This window comes from Lygodium microphyllum, chromosome 23 (genome assembly GCF_053477565.2).
Source record: "Lygodium microphyllum isolate KBCC chromosome 23, Lygodium_microphyllum_v1.1.10, whole genome shotgun sequence".
Classification (NCBI taxonomy): domain Eukaryota; kingdom Viridiplantae; phylum Streptophyta; class Polypodiopsida; order Schizaeales; family Lygodiaceae; genus Lygodium; species Lygodium microphyllum.
Genome location: NC_141157.1, coordinates 2,766,205 through 2,788,750, shown reverse-complemented (window position 1 = coordinate 2,788,750; position 22,546 = coordinate 2,766,205). Strand labels below are relative to the sequence as shown.

General features: G+C 42.8%; 1 protein-coding gene across 2 annotated transcripts; it reads left to right on the top strand.

Annotated features, from left to right (window-relative positions):
* The first annotated feature begins 281 nt into the window (after positions 1-281).
* RGS1 (REGULATOR OF G-PROTEIN SIGNALING 1) lies at positions 282-22,276 on the top strand. 2 transcript variants are annotated; one of them, XM_087664873.1, is made up of 5 exons: positions 282-1,241; positions 16,537-16,701; positions 16,784-17,026; positions 20,928-21,084; positions 21,224-22,276. In XM_087664873.1, exons 1-5 carry the CDS (start codon positions 769-771, stop codon positions 21,287-21,289), a joined length of 1,104 nt encoding a protein of 367 aa, XP_087520999.1. In that variant the 5' UTR covers positions 282-768; the 3' UTR covers positions 21,290-22,276. The 2 variants fall into 2 exon arrangements, with proteins under 2 accessions (XP_087520999.1, XP_087521000.1); XM_087664874.1 differs by having other exon boundaries at positions 283-1,241; positions 21,227-22,276.
* The last annotated feature ends 270 nt before the right edge of the window (positions 22,277-22,546 follow it).

The window sequence follows — 22,546 nt, the reverse complement described above, 5'->3', positions numbered from 1 at the left end:
GTGAACAAGACAGGTGATGAAAGATAGACGGCTCATTTTTTTGTCACCATTTGTGAATTTGCCCTAAAGTCATGGGCGGCACTCACATACCTCAAGTGAGCTAGAAAGCTTGAAAAGTTTCTTTGCCTTAGTAAAAGAAAGGTAGTTATAATTGTCTCTGTTGACTCATCTACCGTCGCCCTTTGTGAATGAGACGACCTCAGACGAGTGATGGATGTCATTGGACAGTGCCCACATATCTCGAATGAGCTGGAAATACATTTATGATTTTGGTCCAGGGCGGGTAATTGGGGAAGATTTTGTTGACCTGGGTGATTGAAATTTTCAAAAGGGTTGACGCCCTCTTGTCTTCTTTCACTCCTGCGCAGAACACTCGAGACTCTCTCTCTCTCTCTCTCTCTCTCTCTTTGTTGCATCAGACAGACTACCACAGGCAGAGATACACCATAGCTTTTCCTTGGCTCGGCTAATCTGGCAGATTTTGTTCTGGACTCGGTTAATTGAGAATTTCAAAGGGGTTTTTGCTAGTTCACTCATCAGACGACCAGAGTCACAGTCAGAGAGATGCCATAGCTTTTCCTTGGCTTGGCTAATCTGGCAGATATTGTTATTGACTCGGTTAATTGAGAATTTCAAAGGGGTCGGAGCCATCATGTCCTGGTTCTGGCGCATGTAACAGAGATTCACACATGATTATTGTTAGTTTTCACTTATCATCAGCAGAGGACCCCTCATCAGACAGAGTTACAGGCAGAGACAGGGGATACCATGCCAGCAGGCTATCCTCCCCCTCCCCCTCCGTCAGAGCTCCAATTGACATCCCCCCTGGACTATGTTACAGTGACAGTCATCGGAATAGGTGGCCTCATCATGATTGCAGGCAACCTAGTCATGCTGCGCCACCGAGGATACAGGCCCATCAAAAGCAAGGATGTAACCCTTACAGTGTTGAGCTCTGTGGGGGGTCTCATCTGCATCCTTGCCGCATTGGTTGCCAACAATCACTTTGCCAGGCGCCAGGGTTCTATCTTTGCGGTTTGCTCCTTGTGGACCTTCTGGCTGTTGTTCTGCTTCGGATTCGCCCTGTGGCTGAACTGCCTTATCATGCGCCTCGTTGTCCTGCATCGCATCTTTGTACTCCGACGGGACCGGCTAAAATATCCCTACTTCATTGTTTTCCTTCCACTCATGCTTCCGGCCATCATTTTCTGCATTGCAGAAACAGTCAAGGGTGGAATTAAGTAAGATGACCCCACATATTTAATTGACTTGAGAATAACTGCCCCATATCACAGAAGCGTTTGACAATTAGACTTAATAGGAGTGTGGATTGGATCTGAAAAGTTGTGAACCAAAAGTATACTTAGTCTGATGGTGATAGTGTGCAACTGTTCATTTTTGAAGCATTAGCATTCATTGAGCTGATTGCTTATCTTGCCTGTGTTGTTAGTTACACTGACCCTGACGATCTGCCAACTATCCATCCTGGCTGCTTCTGCCCCAATGGGAACATTTCTAGACACAAGTGAGACATGGCGTGAGTTGGACTGCCATATGGAAGAGAGACTACACAATAATGTCTAGATTGAGTGCCACTTGGATGCTCATGGCAAAAATAACAGGTATGCTCTGATACCATGTCAAAATAAGCGACAGTGCAGAGAGATAGTAGGGTTTGCGGGGAGTAACAAAAAGTGTGTATGGAAAACAGTGAGAGAGAAGAGAAACTTAGAACACAAGAAGAACACGACGATGATGCATTGAATCATGCTATGAGAAGAAAAGCTAATATAGCGGAGCCAAAGCTCAAAAGATAATTGCACTATCTTGTCTGAATCAAGCGGCAATACTTGTGGGAATTTGCCCAGTGAAGGGAGCGAAACGCAATTCTCCAGGCAGTGGGCTATTGAAGTAATCACTCGAAGGTGAAGGACATCTGTTGAGGGAGCGAAAACTGTAGTCCTCTAATGCCGTTGGAGATATGGGAGAGATGATCACTAGTCGAGGGAGCCAATTGCAGTCCTTGATGCCGGAGAGTGACTTGGGCAGCAAAACGCAAATCCCAAAGTGTCGGAGCTGTCAAACACAGGAAAAGCAGCCCAGACATTGACGGTAGGTAGATAATGATGATGCCAAATGATGGAAGATGAGTTGGGGTTGTAAAAACACAGGTCCTAGTAGCCTGTGTGACAAATGAGTGAGGCCAGGTGATAGACGAGAAGCCAGGCTACAAAAACACAGGTCCTAGCAGCCCTTGTGATAAACGAGTGATGCCAGGTGATGGAGGAGGAGCCAGGCTGCAAAAACGCAGGTCCGAATAGTCCTTGTGATAAACAAGTGATGAAATCATTAATGCTCGATGGTGGGCACTGTTACTAGAGGCTAGGATGCTAATGCTAACCTAGAGATGATGATGTGAGGTAAGGAGGACTCCAACTTGAAAAATGCAAGTGAAGGTGGAGCCTGATGGAGAAGGGTGTTGACCCCAAGCAGATGATGGTGACATTGGGTGGAAGATGATTCAAACACAATGTCTAATGTTGGAACAAGGTGCTTGAAGTAGAGGAGAAAGGATAAAGGCAGCCATGAGCCACGAACCGCAATGTCATTTTGAAGGGGTGTGAGGATAGTGGAAGGGGTTGGTGAGAGAAGGGAGGTGGTGGTGGTGACTGAAGAAGGTGGTGAAGAATGATTGAAGAGAGAGTTTAGTGAAGAATGAATGAAGTGATTGCCTATTTATAGCATAAGTTGTCTAGGGTGGCACACCACTGTGTAGGCACCTACTGAAAAAGTGGCCAAAATGTGGACATCAACCTTTTTTAGGGGTGTTAGTGCAAAACCCTAAATGAAGTGTGTGAATTGAAGAAGTGGTTTCTCAACATTCTCTCTCAGGCCCAAAAAGAGATGATGAAAGAGGAGCAAAGAGAGATACAATGAAGAAGAAGAGGATCCCGAAGATCCAAGATTTCCATCTGAAAGGTAACCTGTAGTAAGGAACAATGGATGGGATGAACTGTAGAACCCGACTCTACCTCAGAAGAAGCTACTAGCTCCATAGTCCCATGCTGGAAGGAATTCGAAGGTCTCGTCACTAAGTTGCAATTGAATCTCCAAGGCCGCAATCTAGGTGGTATCTAAAGATCTTGGGTATCAATAGGAGAAATGATTGTCCGAAGACAAGCATCCCAAAAGAGTAAATGGTGGGTGATGAGCTTCATGATGAGTAGGTGTCCCCCTTGAGAGTGGAGATGCAAGGGTTCCCTTTGAAGCCCCCTCTGAGAGCAAAGAGACTATAGTTCCTTTTGAATCCCCCTTTACAAGAGATAGGGAATCTAAAAACTCATGGATCATGGACTCCGAATCATCTGATGATGAAGGAATGCCGCCAGTCGGTGTGGAAGAATGTATTTGGGGTATTAAAGATATTGAAGAACTCCCAGAGGTGGCCTCTCGAACTTAAGTAGTCAAGGGTGGGAAAAGGTGAGGCTCATGCGGAGCCAAGGTTGCGCAACAATCATTGTATCGTAGTGAAGCGAACTGTGGAACCGAAGCAATAGAAGGTGTCGAATAATCACTGTCTCTTGAAGAAGCAGATTGCCGAGGGGATGATATCCAACAATCATTCTCTCTCGAGAAAGCGGACTGTAGAATTGCGGGTTGTCAAGGTGGCATTCGTGAAACCCTAGAAGAAGTAGAAGCAACCTTTGTAGTGCATTGTGGTGGTTGTAAGAAGGCCATTGTACTAGTTGATCCTCATGTGGCTCGAAATGGCTTAGTATGCATCAAATGCGTCTTATTGCCTTGATCATAAAAATCTCAAAGCTGATGTAGAATAAACTCTATGGCCCAGAAGGGAGAGGTGGCACATCGAGTGCTTGGGGGTAGACGCATATACTCTAGTAGGGTAGGGAGTAAAGGTCCATGGTGGCAAGCATCGGTGGGGGTGCTATTGATGTCAGAAGAGGAGCACCCAATGGTCTGTCCATGTGCTTGTGGATAAGTCATAGCACCAGAGTGTCAACCTGTAAAGGGAGGGTGGATGGGAGAGGAAGAGAAGGGTGTCAACTTGCTTTGTGGTACCATGTTAAAAATAACATGTATGCTTTGATATCATGTCAAAATAAGCAACAGTGCAAAGAGACAATAGGATTTGCGGGGAGTAACACAGAGTCTGTACGGCAAACACTGAGAGGAGGGAGAAGAAACTCAGAAACACAAGAACACGTTGATGATGCACTGAATCATTCTATGATAAGAAAAACTGATACAGTGGAGCCGAAGCTCGAAAGATAACTGCACTGCCTTGTCTGAATCAGGTGGCAGTACCTATGGGAATTTGCACAATGAAGGGAGTGAAACGCAGTCCTCTAGGCAGTGGGCTATTGAAGTAAGCACTGAAAGATGAAGGATAACTTCAAGGGAGCTAATCGCAGTCCTTTAATACCGGGGAGTGACCTGGGTAGCAAAATGCAAATCCGAGAGTATGGGAGTTGTTGAACGTAGGGAGAGCAGCCCAAATGCTGACGCCAGGTGGATAATGATGATACCAGATGATGGAAGATGAGCCGGGCTGTAAAAACACAGGTCCTAGCAGCCTCTATGACAAACGAGTGAGGCTAGGTGATAGACGAGAAGCTAGGTTGCAAAAACGTAGGTCCCAACAGCCCTTGTGATAAACGAGTGACGCCAAGTGATGGAGGAAGAGCTAGGTTGTAATAATGCAGGTTCGGACAGTCCCTGTGATAAATGAGTGATGAAATCGGTGACACTCGATGATGGAGACTGTCACTAGAGGCTAGGATACTGACGTTAACTTGGAGATAGGATACTGCGAAGCAAGGAGGACTCCAACCTGAAAAACGCAGGTAAATGTGGGGCTTGATGGAGAAGAGTGCTGACACCAAGCAGATGATGGTGATGCCGGGTGGAAGATGCTCCAAACGCAAGGCTTGATGTTGGAACAGGGCGCTTGAAGTAGAAAAGGAAGGGTGAAGGTAGTCACGAGCCACGAATTGCAATGTCGTCTTGAAGGGTTGTGAGGGCAGTGGAAGGGAATGGTGAGAGGAGGGAGGTGGTGGTGGTGACTGAAGGTTTTGAAGAATGACTGAAGAGAGAGTTTAGTGAAGAATGAATGAAGTGATTGCTTATTTATAGGCATAAGTTGTCTAGGGTGGCACACCACTGTGTGGGCACCCACTAAAAAAGTGGCCAAAATGTGGGCACCAGCCCTTTTTGGGGTTGTCAGTGCAAAATTCTAAATGAAGTGTGTGAATTGAAGAAGTGGTTTCTCAATAACCCCTCTTAGGCCCAAAAAGGGACGAAGAAAGAGAAGCGAAGAGAGATACGATGAAGAAGAAGAGGATCCCGAAGATCCAAGATCTCCACGTGAAAGGTAACCTGTAGTAAGGAAAAATAGATGGGAAGAACTGTAGAACTTGACTCCACCTTGGGAGAGAAGCTACTAGCTACATAACTCCTTGTTGGAAGGAATTTGAAGGTCTTGTCATAAAGTCATGACGGTTGAATCTCCAAGGCCTCAAGCTGGGCAGTACGTAAAGATCCTGGGTATGAATAGGAGAAATGATTGTCCGAAGACAGCCATCCCAAAAGAGTAAATGGTGGGTGACAAACTTCATGATGAGTAGGTGCCCCCGTTGAGGGTGGAGATGCAAGGGTCCCCTTTGAAGCTGAACAAGTAGAAGCCCTCTTTGAGGCCACAGAGAGTATAGCCCCCTTTGAATCCCCCTCTACGAGAGAGAGAATCTAAAAACTCATGGATCATGGACTCCGAATCATCTGATGACGAAGGAAGTGCCGTCGGTTGGTGCCAAGGAAGGTATTTGGGGTATTGAAGATATCGAAAAACTCTTAAAGGTGGCCTCTCAAACCTGAGTAGTTGAGGATGGGGAAAGGTGAAGCTCATGTGTTGCCAAGGTTGCGCAACAATCATCATCTCTCAATGGAGTGGACTATAGAGCAGACGAAATAGAAGGTGTCGAACAATCACTCTCTTGAAGGAGTAGACTAAGGGGACAATATCCAACAATTACTACCTCTTGAGGGAGTGGACTGTAGAACCGTGGGTTGTTGAGGTGGCATTCTTGAAATCCTAGAAGCAGTAGAAGCAATCTTCGTAGCCCATTGTGGCGGTCATGAGGAGGTGGTGGTATTAGTCGATCCTGCTGTGGCTCGAAAGGGTATAGGGTGCATCAGGTGTGTCTTATTGACTTGAGCATAAAAATTTGAAAGCTGATGCAGAATAAACTCTATGGCCCAGAAGGGAGAGGTGGCACATTGATTGACACATACTCCGGCGGGGTAGGGAGCAAAGGTCCATGGTGGCAAGCATCAGTGGGGGTGCCGTTGATGCTAGAAGAGGAGCACCCAGTAGTCTGTCCATGTGCTTGTGGATAAGTCATAGCACCGAAGTATCAACCTGTAAAAGGGAGGGTGGATGGGAGAGGAAGAGAAGGGTGTCAATGTGTGCTTGGATACCATGTCAAAAATGCCAGGTATGTTCCGATACCATGTCAAAATAAGCGACAATGTAGCCTAGATATTGATGCTAGGTGGATAATGATGATGCCAAATGATGGAAGATGAGTGAGGTTGCAAAAACGCAGCTCCTAGTAGCCTCTATGATAGACGAGTGACGCCAGGTGACGGATGAGAAGCTAGGCTGCAAAAACGTAGGTTCCAACAGCCCTTGTGATAAACGAGTGACGCCAGGTGATGAAGGAGGAGCTAGGTTGCAAAAACGCAGGTCCCAACAGCCCTAGTAATAAATAAGTGATGAAATCAGTGACCCTTGATGATGGAGACTGTCGCTAGAGGCTAGGATGCTCATGCCAACCTAGAGATGATGACACTAGACAAGGAGAAGGCCAGGTGAAGCCTAATGGAGAAGGGTGTGTGCTGACACCAAGCAGATGATGGTGATGCCGGGTGGAAGATGCTTCAAACGCAAGGCTTGATGCTGGAATAGGGCTCCTGAAGTAGAAGAGGAAGGATGCAGGCAGCCACGAGCTAGGAATCACAATGTCCTCCTAAAGGGGTGTGAGGGCAATGGAAGGGGCTGGTGAGAGAAGGGAGGTGGTGGTATGACCGAAGGTGGTGAAGAATGTTTGAAGAGAGAGTTTAGTGAAGAATTAATGGAGTGATTGCCTATTTATAGGCATAAGTTATCTAGGGTGGCGTACCATTGTGTGGGCACCCACTAAAAAAGTGGCCAAAATGTGGACACTAGCCCTTTTTGGGGCTATCAGTGCAAAACTCTAAATGAAGTGTGTGAATTGAAGTGGTTTCTCAACATCCCCTCTTAGGCCCAAAAAGGGATGAAGAAAGAGGAGTGAAGAGAGATACGATGAAGAAGAAGAGGATCTCGAAGATCCAAGATTTCCACTTGAAAGGTAACCTATAGTAAGGAACAATAGATTGGATGAACTGTAGAACTTGACTTCACCTTAGGAGAGGAGCTACAAGCTTTGTAACTCCATGCTGGAAGGAATTTGAAGGTCTCGTTACCAAGTCATGGCAGAACCTCCAAGGCCCCAATCTAGGCAGTATCTGAAGATCTTGAAATCAATAGGAGAAATGATGCACAGAAAGCTTTCTAAACCTAAACTAATGGGCCTCTGACTCCCTCGCTTCCTACCTAAAGCAGCCAAGCATCGTTTTAGAGACGAACTCCTACTTTGTCACTCGATTTGGAGTGTGCAAGCACTCAAGATTAAATTCGTTGGTCCTAGCAATGAAACCAAAATGTCATCGCTCTCGTAAGTACACCGCCAAGACCTATGGATTGCTTATTGTTTCAAGTGTTTCAAGTTGAGAGCTATGGTTACCTCTTACATACTTTGAATTTCCCCTCTATGAGAGTACAAGAGAGAGGGAATCTAAAAACTCATGGATCACGGACTCCAAATCATCTGATGACGAAGGAAATGCCGCCGGTTGGTGCCAAGGAAGGTATCTGGGGTATTGAAGATATCGAAGAATTGCCAGAAGTGGCCTCTCGAAATTGAGTAGTCGAGGGTGGGGAAAGGTGTGGCTCATGCGGAGCCAAGGCTGCGCAACAGTCATTCTCTCTCATTGGAGCAGTCTGCAGAGGCGAAGTAATAGGTGTCGAACAATCATTGCCTCTCGAAGGAGCGGACTGTTGAGGGGACGATTCCAACAATCACTGTCTCTCGAGGAAGTGAACTGCAGAATCGCGGGTTGTTGAGGTGGCATTTTTGAAACCCTAGAAGAAGTAGAAGCAACCTTCGTCTATTCCATTTCTATCCAGCTCAACCTGAGCTCATGACTTCATAATCAACTCCATTTTCACCTCCAACTTCACTCGAGCCTCTTGTTTGCCATAGCTAGACTGCACCTACCCACCTTGGAGCTTGTGGATCTCTTCAACTAGGCCATCTCAATTGAAGCTTTCTTTTGGGCATATCTTCCTGACCTCAAGGCGCTCCCTCTTGATACCTCAATCATAGACATTAATGATCTCTGACTCTAGCATTCTGGAAATTTGCGTTCGTTGTCATGATCACGTTGCCGCGTGGTCGTACAATTCAGGGCAAAGGTCCATGGCAGCAAGCATCGGTTGGGGTGCCTTCAATGGTATGTCCATCTACCAATGGAGAAGTCATAGCACCGGAGTGTCAACCTGTAAAAGGGAGGGTGGATGGGAGAGGAAGAGAAGGGTGTCAACCTGCACTTTGATACCATGTCAAAATAAGCAACAGTGCAAAGGGATAGTAGGGTTTGCGGAGTAACACAGAGTGTGTATGGCAAACATTGAGAGAGAAGAGAAACTTAGAAACACAAGAACACGGTGATAATGCATTGAATCATGCTATGAGAAGAAAAGTTGATACTGCAGAGTTGAAGCTCAAAAGATAACTGCATTGTCCTATTTGAATCAGGTGGCAGCACTTGTGAGAATTTGCATAGTGAAGGGAGCGAATTGCAGTTCTCTGGGCAGTGGGCTATCGAAGTAATCACTCGAAGGTGAAGGACAGCTGTGGAGGGAGCGAACTAATGCCGTCAGAAATGTGGAAGATGATCACCAGTTGTTGAGGGAGTGTACCATAGTCCTCTGATGCTGGGGAGTGACCTGGGCAACAAAACACAAATCCCAGAGTGTCGGAACTGTCAAACATAGGGAGAGCAGCCCAGATATTGATGCCAAGTGGATAATCATGATGCCCAATGATGGAAGATGAGCCGGGCTTAAAAAATGCAGATCCCAACAACCTTTGTGACAGACGAGTGATGACAAGTGATGGACGAGAAGCGGGGCTGCAGAAAAAACGTAGGTCCCAACAATCCTTGTGATAAACAAGTGACACTAGGTGATGGAGGAGGAGCGAGGCTGCAAACATGCAGGCCCCAACAGCCCGTGTAATAAATGAGTGATGAAATCATTGACGCCTTGATGATGGAGATTGTCGGTAGAGATTAGGATGCTGATGCCAACTTGGAGATGATGATGCGAGGCAAGGAGAAGGCCTCCAATCTGAAAAACGCAAGTGAAGGTGGAGCTTGATGGAGGAGGGTGTTGACGCCAAGTAGATGATGGTGATGCCGGGTGGAAGATGCTCCAAACGCAAGGCCTAATGCTGGAATAGGGCGCCTGAAGCAGAAGAGGTAGGGTGAAGGCAGCCACAAGCCACGAACCGCAATGTCCTCCTGAAGGGGTGCTAGGGTAGTGGAAGGGCCTGGTGAGAGAAGGGAGGTGGTGGTGGTGACCGAAGAAGGCGGTGAAGAATAAGTGAAAAAGTGGCCAAAATGTGGACACCAGCCCTTTTTGGGGCTGTCAATGTGAAACCCTAAATGAAGTGTGTGAACTGAAGAAGTGCTTTCTCAACAGCTCATGTATCATCATTGGCTAGGTGTAATGACGTTGCAATATGTGCATCATTGCATTATTCCTCTAGATGAGCTTGCTATATAATCCTTCAATTGAATGATGATGCATAACCTTCTTTTGGGGGATTGTTTATTAAAGAAGAGTGGCTAATTTTATTACACAGGAAAATAAGAGAATGTAAGTGATCAACCACATGCATGTGGAGCTAGATCATATCAAATACTAGGCCTAGGCCAATGGGGGGATGGGGTTAAAGAATGCAAGGCACACCTACTATCCGCCACCTGGTAGTTGATGAGATGGCTCCAACTACTTGCTGCAAGAAATCTAAGTTGATCTCGTGGTGGCTAATTCTCTTTGCAGCTCTTCCAGCTGAGGGGTGTTAGGTCTTCCTTGCTCTCCTTGATTAGTAGATCTTTAGGCTCCTTCAGTCAGGCCCATAGGCTACATGTCTTTACGCTATAATAGGTTAAGCTAGGCCAAGCCTTTCTTTAGCCCTTTTGTCTTTCTTTTGCTTTATACTCTTCTTACCACTAAGTTCTTCCTTTTCTTAGATATATTTAACTTTAGCTAAGTATCAAAAGCATCTCAATATGAAAAAGCAATGGACTAAGTTCTTCCTTTTCTTAGATATATTTAACTTTAGCTAAGTATCAAAAGCATCTCAATATGAAAAAGCAATGTGCAACTTTTAGTTTCTCCTCTTGTACTTACATATTGGGTTTTGTATTTCAGTTAAGGACTAACATTGCACGATTATACTAGTCTTGATTGGACTGAAGGCATGGACTTTTGACCTTGCCTTGATGAGCGTACTATTACATCCTTGATCAGCATGGTGATGAGGGATTGTGTTTTCTCTCCTGAGTCTGAGTTTCGGCCATCATTTCATTTACTACAGTAGCTGTCTTTCTTCATTGCTCTTCCAGTTGATGTGGTTTCTTCTTCTACTATGGTTACCTCTCCATTAGGTTCTTCTTATTGTCATGGTGGACTGCTAACTTGGTGGTTGTACCTCTGCACTCTTGATTGGCATTGGAGCACTCTCCCAAGGTTGAGTTTGGGGCACATGTATGACATCTGGTTAGAACAGGAGCCCTCTCCCAAGGCTGAGTACAAGCGTGTCCCAACTACCTTGGCGATTGATTCTCCTTCTTAGCTCTTCCAGCTAAGGGGTGTTAGGTCTTCCTTGTTCTTCTTCATCAGGTCACTCTAGGACCCTCTTCATCTGGTTCTTGGCACCATGAACTGACATCAACTCCTTTGCCTTTAGCATTGACAACCATGGTTGAGAGGGTGTTACTGTCCACATGTTAACATTCAAGTTTCGGTACTGTCTTCTTTGTGCTGGACATTGCATCCCTTCCTTGTTGTATCTACCCTTTAGCATTGACAACCATGGTTGAGAGGGTGTTACTGTCCACATGTTAACATTCAAGTTTCGGTACAGTCCTCTTCGTGCTGGACATTGCATCTCTTCCTTGTTGTATCTACCCTTGCATTTAATCATTTTTATTCTCGTACAAGGGTGTTTGGGCGAGTTAACAATGTACCTATGAGAGGATTTTCCTATGGCACTTTACTACATGATCATAGCCCTTTATGCATTACACCTTTGCATTTTCATAGTGCATATATGTTGGGTGCTTGGAACAGATAGAAACCTACAATTATAGGCATCCCTCCAAATGAAGATCCATACACTATGTAGCATGATTCCCGTTTACTTCTTTGAGTGGAGCATCTTGAGTATCCATCGCTCACCTAGGATCCAAGGCAGCTACCACAATCCATGTTGGGGCCGAAGCCCCAATAGAGAAAGTTGTACTGAGGACTCTCAAAATAGCATAGAAGAGGAACGAGAGGAGAAGAACACGAAAACAAGAAGAGAAATTGTTGTATTGTCCTTTATTCATCGATTCAAAATATATACTACAATGTGACTCCTTGCATTCACTCATGTGACACTTTGCATCACCACTACATTTTGATTCATTAGGCTATGAGTACATGTGTAAAGATTTTACTACATTCATTTTTGGCATAGCTGAGATAAAGGACCTCAATTGCATAGAGTGCAATTTCGGCATTTAATAACTATCTTCTGATTTTCTCATGGCCTTCTATCACCATGATTTGGACGTGTAATGCAAGTACTCAACTCCATCACCTTGTGGCGGTGTCCCCATGTTAAGCTGAAAAAGAAGCATTTCACATTAAACCTTATTTAGTTCAAGTGATGGTCACTTTTGGACTTGAGCATTGTGGGAATGGTAGCTTCTTTCCGTCCGGTGTCCCATTCCATGTGACTATATAGTCACAAGTGATGGCAATTCCTCCCTGTTCCCCATCCCCCGGCCGTCCCTGTCTCGTTTTGCATCACTTGTGACTATGAGATTCTAAATAGCCCCAAAACTCAAACTTTAATGTTATAAAGAGTTTCTGTGTCCCATAAGCAAACTCCTATACTTTAGTTGGATCCTTATTTGTAAATAGATGGTGTGCTTAGTCACTTAGCATCTTGGTCATTCAGTTCTAGCACCCTCCACTCAGTCTTCATGTTCCACTGGCTGCTTGCTGTTCTCTGATTGGTGCCATCTGCCATTTACATCCAGGTGCCCAGTTTCTAGCCTGCCCAGCCTTCTAAAGGTGCCCATCTGCTGTGTTTTGCTGCTGCCAGCTGAGCTCAGCATCCAGCCCATTTGTACGAACGGTTCTGCTTGTGTTTTTTGGCTGTTTGAGCCAGGTGACAGCTTGCTGATCGCTTGCTGCATGTTGGACAGCTTCCTTGACTGCTGCAGCACCTTCCTGGCTGTTCCTAGGTGCTGTGCTGCCCATTCAGTCTTGGTAGGCAGCTGTGTTTCCAGCCTGATCAGCTGCCTGGTTGCTATACTGCTCCTGGAGGCCGTCTTTTGCTCCAACACCTTAGACCAAAATGTGGGTCCTTCTAGGATTCTTGATGTTGATGATCGGCAAGAAGATCGGCAAGAAGATGAAGAATATGATGACCAGTTCAAACCTTTTTAAGTAGATCGAAAAGTATTGTTGTTGGCTGCTCAAAGAGATTTAGGATTTTTGCATTAAAACCAATGTGACCAGCATGTCACAACTCATCGAGATAGCATGTATTGTTGATGCTTTGCTGTGTGGGAAGTCTTTAGCTGTCAAGAGTGATGAGAATAAGATACCAAAGCATACTTCCAAGGTTGATAAAAAGGGCAGATTTGTAAATAGGCCTGAAAAGAGGCTAAAACAATAGTGAAGGACATAGAAAAGTGTTGCCTAGTGTAAAGAATTGATGTCTGCAAATAAATGCTTCATTTTTGGACAGGAGGGCATATGGCAAGGAGTTGTCTTGATAGATAGCAAGTTGAAAAGGTTGAAAGCAAAGAGGATGCAAAGGGTAAAAGGTCCAAAACATCAGTTGGTTTAGTCCTTGATTTACTTAGTGATCAGCTCAATACGAATGCTATTGAGCTTTGCAGAGCATGGGGAAAAGTCAGAGATCGATGTGCTTTGGTATTCTTTGATCTTAGTGCATGAGTAAATTTTATCTCTACAGACTTGGCTGCCTATCTATGTACCATAGGCATACAAAATGATGAGATGGGGCCTATGGGAGAGATTGGCATGGCATGTAGAGCCCGTCACACCCATCATCATTGGGAAGCTTTACTTGCATATACAAAGTTACGTGGACATTGAAGATTTCTTCATTACCCCACTTTAGGGCTGTGATATTTATTGGGGATGCCATGGTGTCATCATGTGCATGCAATCATTGATATCCATAGCAAAGTTGTGAATTTGCAACATAAGGGAAAGCACATGTATTGGGTGTAGAATTAAAAAGGGAATCCCAATTGCATGTGCTTTAGCCGTTTCTAAAGTAATGAAAAATCATATTTCAACATAGTTGGTTTTTGTCAAGGATAAAGTTGATAGTGAGACTGTTAAGAATATGTCTAATTTGGATAAAGATTGCCTGTCATTTCTGAATATGTATGCTGATTGTCTCTCACAGTCACTTCCAGGACAACTACTATTAGAATGGCAAGAGGATCATGCTATAGAGTCGATTCCTAGAAGTATCCTTTTCTAATAAACCATCACATAAGGTGAGTGCAGCCCAACAGGAAGAGATTATGAGTAAGGTGAATGAGTTGTTAGAAAAAGGGCTGATTCAGTCCAGCTCATCTCTCTTTTTCTCACATGTGCTTTTGATGTAGAAAAAAGGATGGTTATGGCGTATGTGCATTGACTATCATGCTTTGAATAAGATTACGATCAAGAATCGATTCTCGATTCTATGGATTGATGATATCATGGGGTAGGTTGTAGGGATCATCCATATTCAGTTGCATTGATTTGAAAAGTGGATACCATCAGATACGCATTAGACTAGAGGATGCACCAAAGACAACCTAAAACCATCACATAGGGTGAGTGCAGCCCAACAGGAAGAGATTATGAGTTAGGTGAATGAGTTGTTAGAAAAAGGGCTGATTTAGTTCAGCTCATCTCCCTTTTGCTCACATGTGCTTTTGATGTAGAAAAATGATGGTTTATGGCGTATGTGCATTGACTATCATGCTTTGAATAAGATTACGATCAAGAATCGATTCCTGATTCTATGGATTGATGATATCATGGGTAGGTTGTAGGGATTATCCATATTCAGTTGCATTGATTTGAAAAGTGGATACCATCAGATATGCATTAGACTAGAGGATGCACTAAAGATAGCCTTTAGGGCATCTTTTGGTCTTTATGAGTTTCTTATCATGCGATTTGGGCTCACAAATGGTGAGTCTATGCTTAGTCTTATAATGGAGAGGATCTTTAGACCACATAGAATATTTATGGAAATACTCTTTGATGACATGATTGTGCACTCAAAGAATGAAAAGGAGCATAGAAGATACTTGGACATTGTGTTCAATGAGCTCCATAAGCATTGTTTGGTGATCAATGACAAGAAAATTTAGTTTTTCTTGCATGAAATTTTATTTTTTGGGCCATATAGTGTTGGTTGATGGGGTACAAATGGATCTTGCAAAGGTTGAGGCAATATGTTTATGGCCACATTTGAGGAATATACAAGAGATTCATAGCTCTATGGGCTTGTGTTCTTATTACAGGAAATATGTTTGTGATTTTGTTGGAATAGCATCTTTTAGCTCATCCCATTCTTGTTGCACATCAGCTTCAAGGGATGAAGGCAAAAACTTCTAGTTGAACATCTCCTTAAATTCCTTCCAAGACTTGGGGTTTCTTTCTCTCTTAAAGAACTTTGAGCCACCACTTTAAAGTGGCATTCTCAAATGCATTTTAAGCATTCTAATCATTGATTTTTTTGTATAATTTTCACTACCAAAAGGAACATAAAATTATCTAGTATAATCCTCACCATCAAATTGATTTTTTATATAATGTTTGCTATCAAAAGTAGTATCAAGTCATCTAGTAAAAGACACAAACTTTTGAGAATCTCTCTTACCATAGAAAACATCAAACTTGATGCTCTTTTCTCCAGGCTTAAAATCTTTTAGTGTCGTCTTCCTTTGTTAAAAGCATCTTTGGAGATTCAACAACCATATCAATAATCACTTCTTTGAATTTCTCCTTGCCCCTCTCCATGGAGGGATCTTTGGGAGAAGAAGATAGCCTATGTATGATGAGACTTCTGATTGCCCAACTAAACTTTTAATTTCTCTTGGGCATCTAGTGGACAATGACCCAATTATTAATATAGGGCATTCTAACCATTGGCCACCCTTGAATAAAAAGATGAACATTTTACTATAGCTTGAAATACTCAAATAGTATACAAATCACCTTTCAAGGTCTATGCGCATCAAATTAATTTGAATCATTGAGCTAATATATCTTGATAATAGTTGATAAACAAGGTACAAAAGGTTGGCTACATTTTGCTTTTGTGTTCTTGTTTGAGTTCAAAGTGTGTTAGTTGTGTTTGTACATTCTCAGTGTTTTTTCTGCAAATCCTAGTGTCCTTCACAGAGGTGTGGCACAAGCTCTTTCACATGGTACAATCCCCCTCTCCATGCTTGTAAGTTGTTCCATCATATCCAACTAGAGGTGGATGCTTGGTATAAGGTCTTTCACATGGCATGAACCTCCTTTCCAAGCCATGACACCTCAAGCTAATACTTGTCTTGGAAGCTTGTGAAGCTTCCTAGTTTAATGTCAAATTGGATCTTTGAGTTCCAAATTGAAGTTCCAAGCCATGACACCTCAAGCTAATACTAGTCTTGGAAGCTTGTGAAACTTCCTAGTCTAATGTCAAATTGGATCTTTGAGTTCCAAATTGAAGTGTAACTGTTTGCTCCATGCAAGCTATTAAAGCTGGCTGGTCATGTCATCAGCAGGCCTGAGGGAATGCCCTTTATAAATGGGTGAATTACTGGCCTTTCATTTTTCTCTTCAAGTTCTGGTCCCTGGAGTGGTCTGTTGAGCATGGTATCTGTAATATTTTTACTTGAGATAGTTTTGATTAGCCATTATTTCTCTTACAGAAATGGCAAAAGCACTTTAGCCAAACAGTTGCTCACACCTTGTGAAAAATAGTAAGAGTTTTTGGTAAGAGCACGCACTTACCATAATGCAGAATGACAATCTAGCAAGTTCACATCATGTCTACATTTCAGGTTCCAACTGTTTGATGAAGGCAACAGAAAAGGTGATTGCAAGTTCAAAGGAGAAGGTTTTGGCTGGGCATATGGTTTCATATGTCTGTTAGTAATTTATTTCCTCATCTTCATCGGACTATCTTTCAAACTTCGGAATGTTATTGCACAATACAATGAGTTCAGGTTAGTTATTTCAATACAATCCAATACAAAGTGGCTTGTTCTCGTTGACTTGATTGACTTGATTTCTGCGGCTTCTTAACAGGTTAATTAGAAGAGGGGGAATCATCTCACTGTTTCTGGTTCTTCTTTCTCTGGTTACTTTTGAGACTCAGAATTATGATAAAGCAGTTGGACGATGTTTCTTGTCCGCTGCTATAGCCAGTACAATTTTCTATTACTTCTGGGCCAGAAATGCTGAAGTAATTTATAACTCCTTGTTTCACCGAGATAAATATGAAAAAAAATTTGTGGAAGACCTTAAGCGGACACTTAGTGAGCATGAAAGGTATTCTCATTACTAAACTTTTCATTTTGATTGTTGGTTCACACTGGTATTTATTTTCTCTGCAATTTACAAGTACAAATAAGCTGCACAAAACTTCAATGATCACAATCTCAACAATTTTATGCACATTTGTAAAAGAAGCTTATTTAGATATTGGAATTTCATGTTCAGCAATCAATGGTTGGTCTGTTATATCATGCACCCAAGATAAACCATAAAGAAAAGCGCTCTCCCCATACTGGTTTCATATGTAAATTTATTCTCTCTCCCTTTTGGCAAACAAGGGGGAACCCACTTTGTGCATTTTTCTGCTAATACCTAGTTCTGACTCAGACGCAGTAGGTTACCAAAAAACAAGCTCTCACCTTCACATTAGAGCATGGGAAAGGCTATATTGTGTCTGTCTGCAGCTGTAGAATTGTTTAGAATGAGCTGAGAGAGTTTACAACCTGGGACGAGTTGATTTTATTTGTGGATCAAAGTTTAGACTTGTGTTTGATTAAAAATTTGGAACCAAAGCATAAGAATAGTGCAGTAGGATTTCTTTTGACTATGTAGAAATATTGTGCATGTGTCTAGTTGACCTTAAGACTGTTGAAAATGTGATCTGCATTTCTGCCATAGCATATCTCTAGATTATCTTCTCTAAAGCGGTTAATGAGCTATGTTAAACTGAATCTCTATTTTCCTCAACTGTTAGAGAACCATCTCCTGATGTTAGATGGGGTTTGAATCCTAGCCCCATAAGGATGTTTCCAATCAAAATGGGCCCGCTGGAGGTCCCCCATCACCTTGCATGGAAACACCCCTCCATCATGAAATAGGGTCCCCGCCTTGCTTTTTTCCCAAGTGCAAAGGATTAGTCCCCACAAAATTTTTGGCCCTCATCCTTCAAGCTTATGGGACTAAAAATAGTCCCTTCCATAAATGAAATTTAAGGTGATTTTCGGCAAAGGATTAGTCCCCACAAAATTTTTGGCCCTCATCCTTCAAGCTTATGGGACTAAAAATAGTCCCTTCCATAAATGAAATTTAAGGGGATCCCCGAAAATCATCTCCACACCCTTGGAAGTTGTATCTTTGGGTCCTAAACCCACCCCCCAACAAGCCCACCTGCACTAGGCCTTGTAAGCTTGAAAAGTGTGGTTTATTGTTCACACATTTCAAGCTCTATTATAGTCTGCCCCAGCTTATGGTGATAATTATTTGATTCTTATACGCCAAAATGAATATGCTAGGACATGATTTTAGGGTTGGGGGGGGGGGGTGATAAATGCATATTTAGGCAAGCAAATAAAATGTTTTGATATATACACATGCGTGTGCATGCGCGTGTGTATATGTCTATGTATATATATAGGTGTGTATATATGTACACACACACACACACACACACACACACACACACACACACACAAAAGTAAAGAACTTGAGGTTACTAGTGTCCCAAAACTTCTTAAAAATTTGAGTCTATGTATAAAATACTAAGGAGTGCAAAATTTGGTGATTTTGACCCCAAAATCAAATTTTAACTAGTCATGGGATAGTATCAAAGCCAAGTTATTTCTTCCATCATTAACATTTGATGTTTTACAAAAGCAATCAATGAAAATCGATCTTGCAAGATCCAAGAGTCCTTATATGCATAAGTAGATAATAAATACAACAGTTGTGCGACTAAAGCAGTGATAATCTCAAAACCATGAAGCTTGATTGCAAATGTTACAAATTATTGATGTTTGCTACGTGGGATTATGAGTTCGAAGGCTATGTGAACGAGAGAGAGAGAGAGAGAGAGAGAGAGAGAGAGAGAGAGAGATGGTGACAAATCAAGGTGTGAGGGATCTGTAGTCTAAATGTGGTCCAAAAGATAGGCGTAAGCGGCCCAAGAAGAAGGCTGATGCAAATATGAAAAGGACACCCCAAGAGAGAAAAAGAGGGGTGTCCAATATAAAGAGACATTCTATGAAAGACATAAGGGAGAGACCAAAATATAGGTAGTTATACAATGCTAGGGAAGGATAGCCCAAAAGAACAGGGCAAGCATTGGGAGGACTATGAGAGGAAATGAGAAAATGCCACATGGGTGTCCAATATAAAGAGACATTCTATGAAAGACATAAGGGAGAGACCAAAATATAGGTAGTTATACAATGCTAGGGAAGGATAGCCCAAAAGAAAGAGGGCAAGCATCGGGAGGACTATGAGAGGAAATGAGAAAATGCCACATTGGATTTGACCTTGAGAGAGGTCGAGCAAAATGGAAGGTTAGCATGGGAAAGGTAATGGGGATTTTCCATAAGGAAAAAAAAGAGTGAGGGGGCCCAAATAGAAGGTTGTCTGAAAAGCAAGGAGGACCCATGAGAGGAGAATCCACTCTTGAGAAAAGGAAGGTGCATATGTTATGCTAAAGTGGAGGTCAAAGAAGATATCTCAATCATAAGTTGACAATACCACCTCCAATCAAGCCATATTTTATTCTTAATCGATTAAGTGCTTGAATTTTTTAGCTCTCATATGGCCCCAAAAGAATTACCAATCTAAAACTAAATTAATTTACAAAAGGATTAATTTTTGGAAGGACAATCGGCTCAAAAAGTTCTATAAAAGGGGATTGGGGGACAGGCCACTTTCTCCTTTCACTTTTCCACCCTTTTCTTGCTAGAGCCATTGCTAGCATTACTTCTATGTGTTATCAGCTGTTGTCATTCATAGCTAGTCCCTACTGTGAGAGTGCGCAATGAAAGAAGGAACACAAACACAGAAACAAAGGAATAGAGGAAGACTGCAGAAAAGAAGAAAGAAATCTGCATTGAACAAGGAAAGAATGCTGAATACAGGAGGGGGTCAATGAGGGCACCGGATTAGGCTGATGATAACGGCAGCACCGGAGATGGAGGAAGATGACGGAGTTGGAGCATGCATTTGCCAAGGAAGGAGGAAGATGAATGAATGATCTGCCGATTGAGTGGGGAAGACTATAAATAGCCAAATACCCCCAAATCTAGCCAACTTGAAACTTGGGGCCAAAATATGGCCAACCAGTGTTTCGACCAGCATTTAATGCTCTGGTAAAATGCCAGAAAATCTTTGAAAAAAAATCCTGGAAAAGGTGGACAATGTCCGGTAGGTGAGGCAGACTGCTGTATGCAGAACCCAGGAAATGCACACAAAATCCCGACTGAAGGAGAAAAGGCCATAAACTGAGTGCTCTAGAATGAGCTACCTCCTCCGTCAAAACAAGTGATAGACAAGTCAGAGCTCCTAAGGTCCTCATCTGACTCAGACTGAGGCTCACAGGCAAGAGATGACAAGGTCTCTTCAAAATCTCCCACTATGCCTAGTTCTGTAAGGCTTGTGCACCTCCCAAATGTGCATCACATGACAGGTGGTTGATCTCTGCACCAAGTGTCATGAAAGCATTGGGTGACTGAAACATAAGCCTGGACATCTGAACTTGATGCCTTTAAATGAGAAGTCACAACTCTGAAGGAGCTCATTTATGACAAGATGATTGTCTCTCTTCAAAATCTCCCACTGTGCCTAGAGGTCCAGAGAGCTAGTCACATTGAAGCAGTGTATCTGCAATTTGGTGGAGGACATTTTACACAACATTATCGTTAGTTTGGGTCACATACAAAGTAACTTAAGAGCTGTTTAAAACAAATGGCACTTTTAAGGACGAAATAGGGCCATCAAGAAGTCTTCCTTTATGTTGACTTAACATGGGATGAATGCTTAATGCTGGCTGCGAGTGTTTAGCAGAATGATTCATTGTTTGCAAGAAAAGTGATAAGGGTGGATGCTAGCCTGTCTGCAGTAGATGATCAGAGAATGTTAGAGCATCTTGTTTATAAAGTCTGTAAAGGTTTTGATGTTCCTGTCTTTCATTTTATCACAGGGAGAAAATTCCAGACACCTTCCGCAGTATGGGAGCACGGTTGCAGACTGTCAGGGATGAAATAGAGCAACATTATGATACAATTAGGCAGCTGGAGAATGAGGTCAATGTACTGGAGATCGAATGTGAAGCATTGCAGCAAAAAACTTCTTTACTTGTAAATGCTTTCTGTCTCCTTGTTTATTCGATGTTTCCATGATATCTGATCTTAATGTTGAAAGAAGCGAATCTGTTTTCTGTTAAATCATGTACTAAATTCAAAAGCAATGCTTACATCTTGTTTGATTTTTCTCCAGCAGTCTTCTCCCGTCAGAGCTTCTTCTTCCATGAGGGGTTCTTCTCCAGAAATCAGGCCTTGGTGATAAGTGAGACTAGGAGACTGATTCTTTAAGGCTCTTTTCATCATTATTGACATGGCTTAACATGCTGATTTACCAGCCTGCAGTCTCCTCAAGTATCTGAGGACATGGATCCCCCCTTAAGTTTGCCAACTCCGATTTGCCCCTGCTAAATTGCAATGAGGAGTTTCAAAGCCCGTCACTGGAGCTTTCACTGTTGCAATTATCGTTATATAGAACAAAAGCTTGCCCCCCATGGTAACAGGAGCTTGCACATTGCTATGCCAAAGCATCTGACAGAAGGTCAGATGCACGCATGTTTCAAAATGATCTTTGTTGCTACTTGCAAAAGGCGCACAAAACCTGTCCAGATTTGTACCCCACCATGGCAATTGTCACACAACAGGAATCTCAGCTCAAAACTTGGACTGTTTCTGCAAATGCCACAATTCATTATTCTGTTTCCAAGAACTCTTCTAAAGCTGGTTTGCCTTTCTCTCGCCGGACAATTGTTGTACCAGGGTTAAGCGAGCCAGTAAAAAGACATTCAACTTTTGAATGGATTTTTGCTGCGGAGACCTACGAAGCGGTTGCATTTTGCCTGAGCTTTATGCAAAAATTACACACATGTATGCTGCAGAGACCAGCAGTTGCATTTTACCTGTGCTTGACGAAAGATCTGTTCTCCCTCTGCTCGTGCGATCTGTTCAAACTAATCGGCCATTGAAATGATCACGATGGGATTCGGAACCATTGTCCGAGCAACAAAGCCCTATTGTAGTTAGCGCATTTTATCTATCTAGCTTTGTCCAACACCTATTGTGATCTCGGACGTACTGGGAACCCAAAACCCACGGGGATCCCGAATAATCCATGTATCTTACCTTCTTGAATAAGTTGACAGCAGCCATGGTCTAATAACCACTAGGGAGGGTCTTTTATAAGGGTCTTAATGCCAGTTTTGTTGTGGTTGATTCAGGATCCTTTACAAGGTATAAAACTTATACGCATTCCCAAAAATTGGTTAGTGATTTGTTAGTTGATTGCTTTAAGTAGTGTTAGTATTGTCTATAAACAAGTCAAGTAGTATTGTTATCGTTTGCAACTAGGTTAAGTACCACATCCTTGTTGGAGTGAGGAAGCTGATCCCCTTTGTGTTTTCTTTGTGAAATTCTTCATTGATTAGCCACCCAAATGCATCTGCATCTATGGTAACAGTAGTGGGGGCAATGGACATCCATGTCTTGTCAATTGAAGGGGCATTGATTACCTCTTCATTGA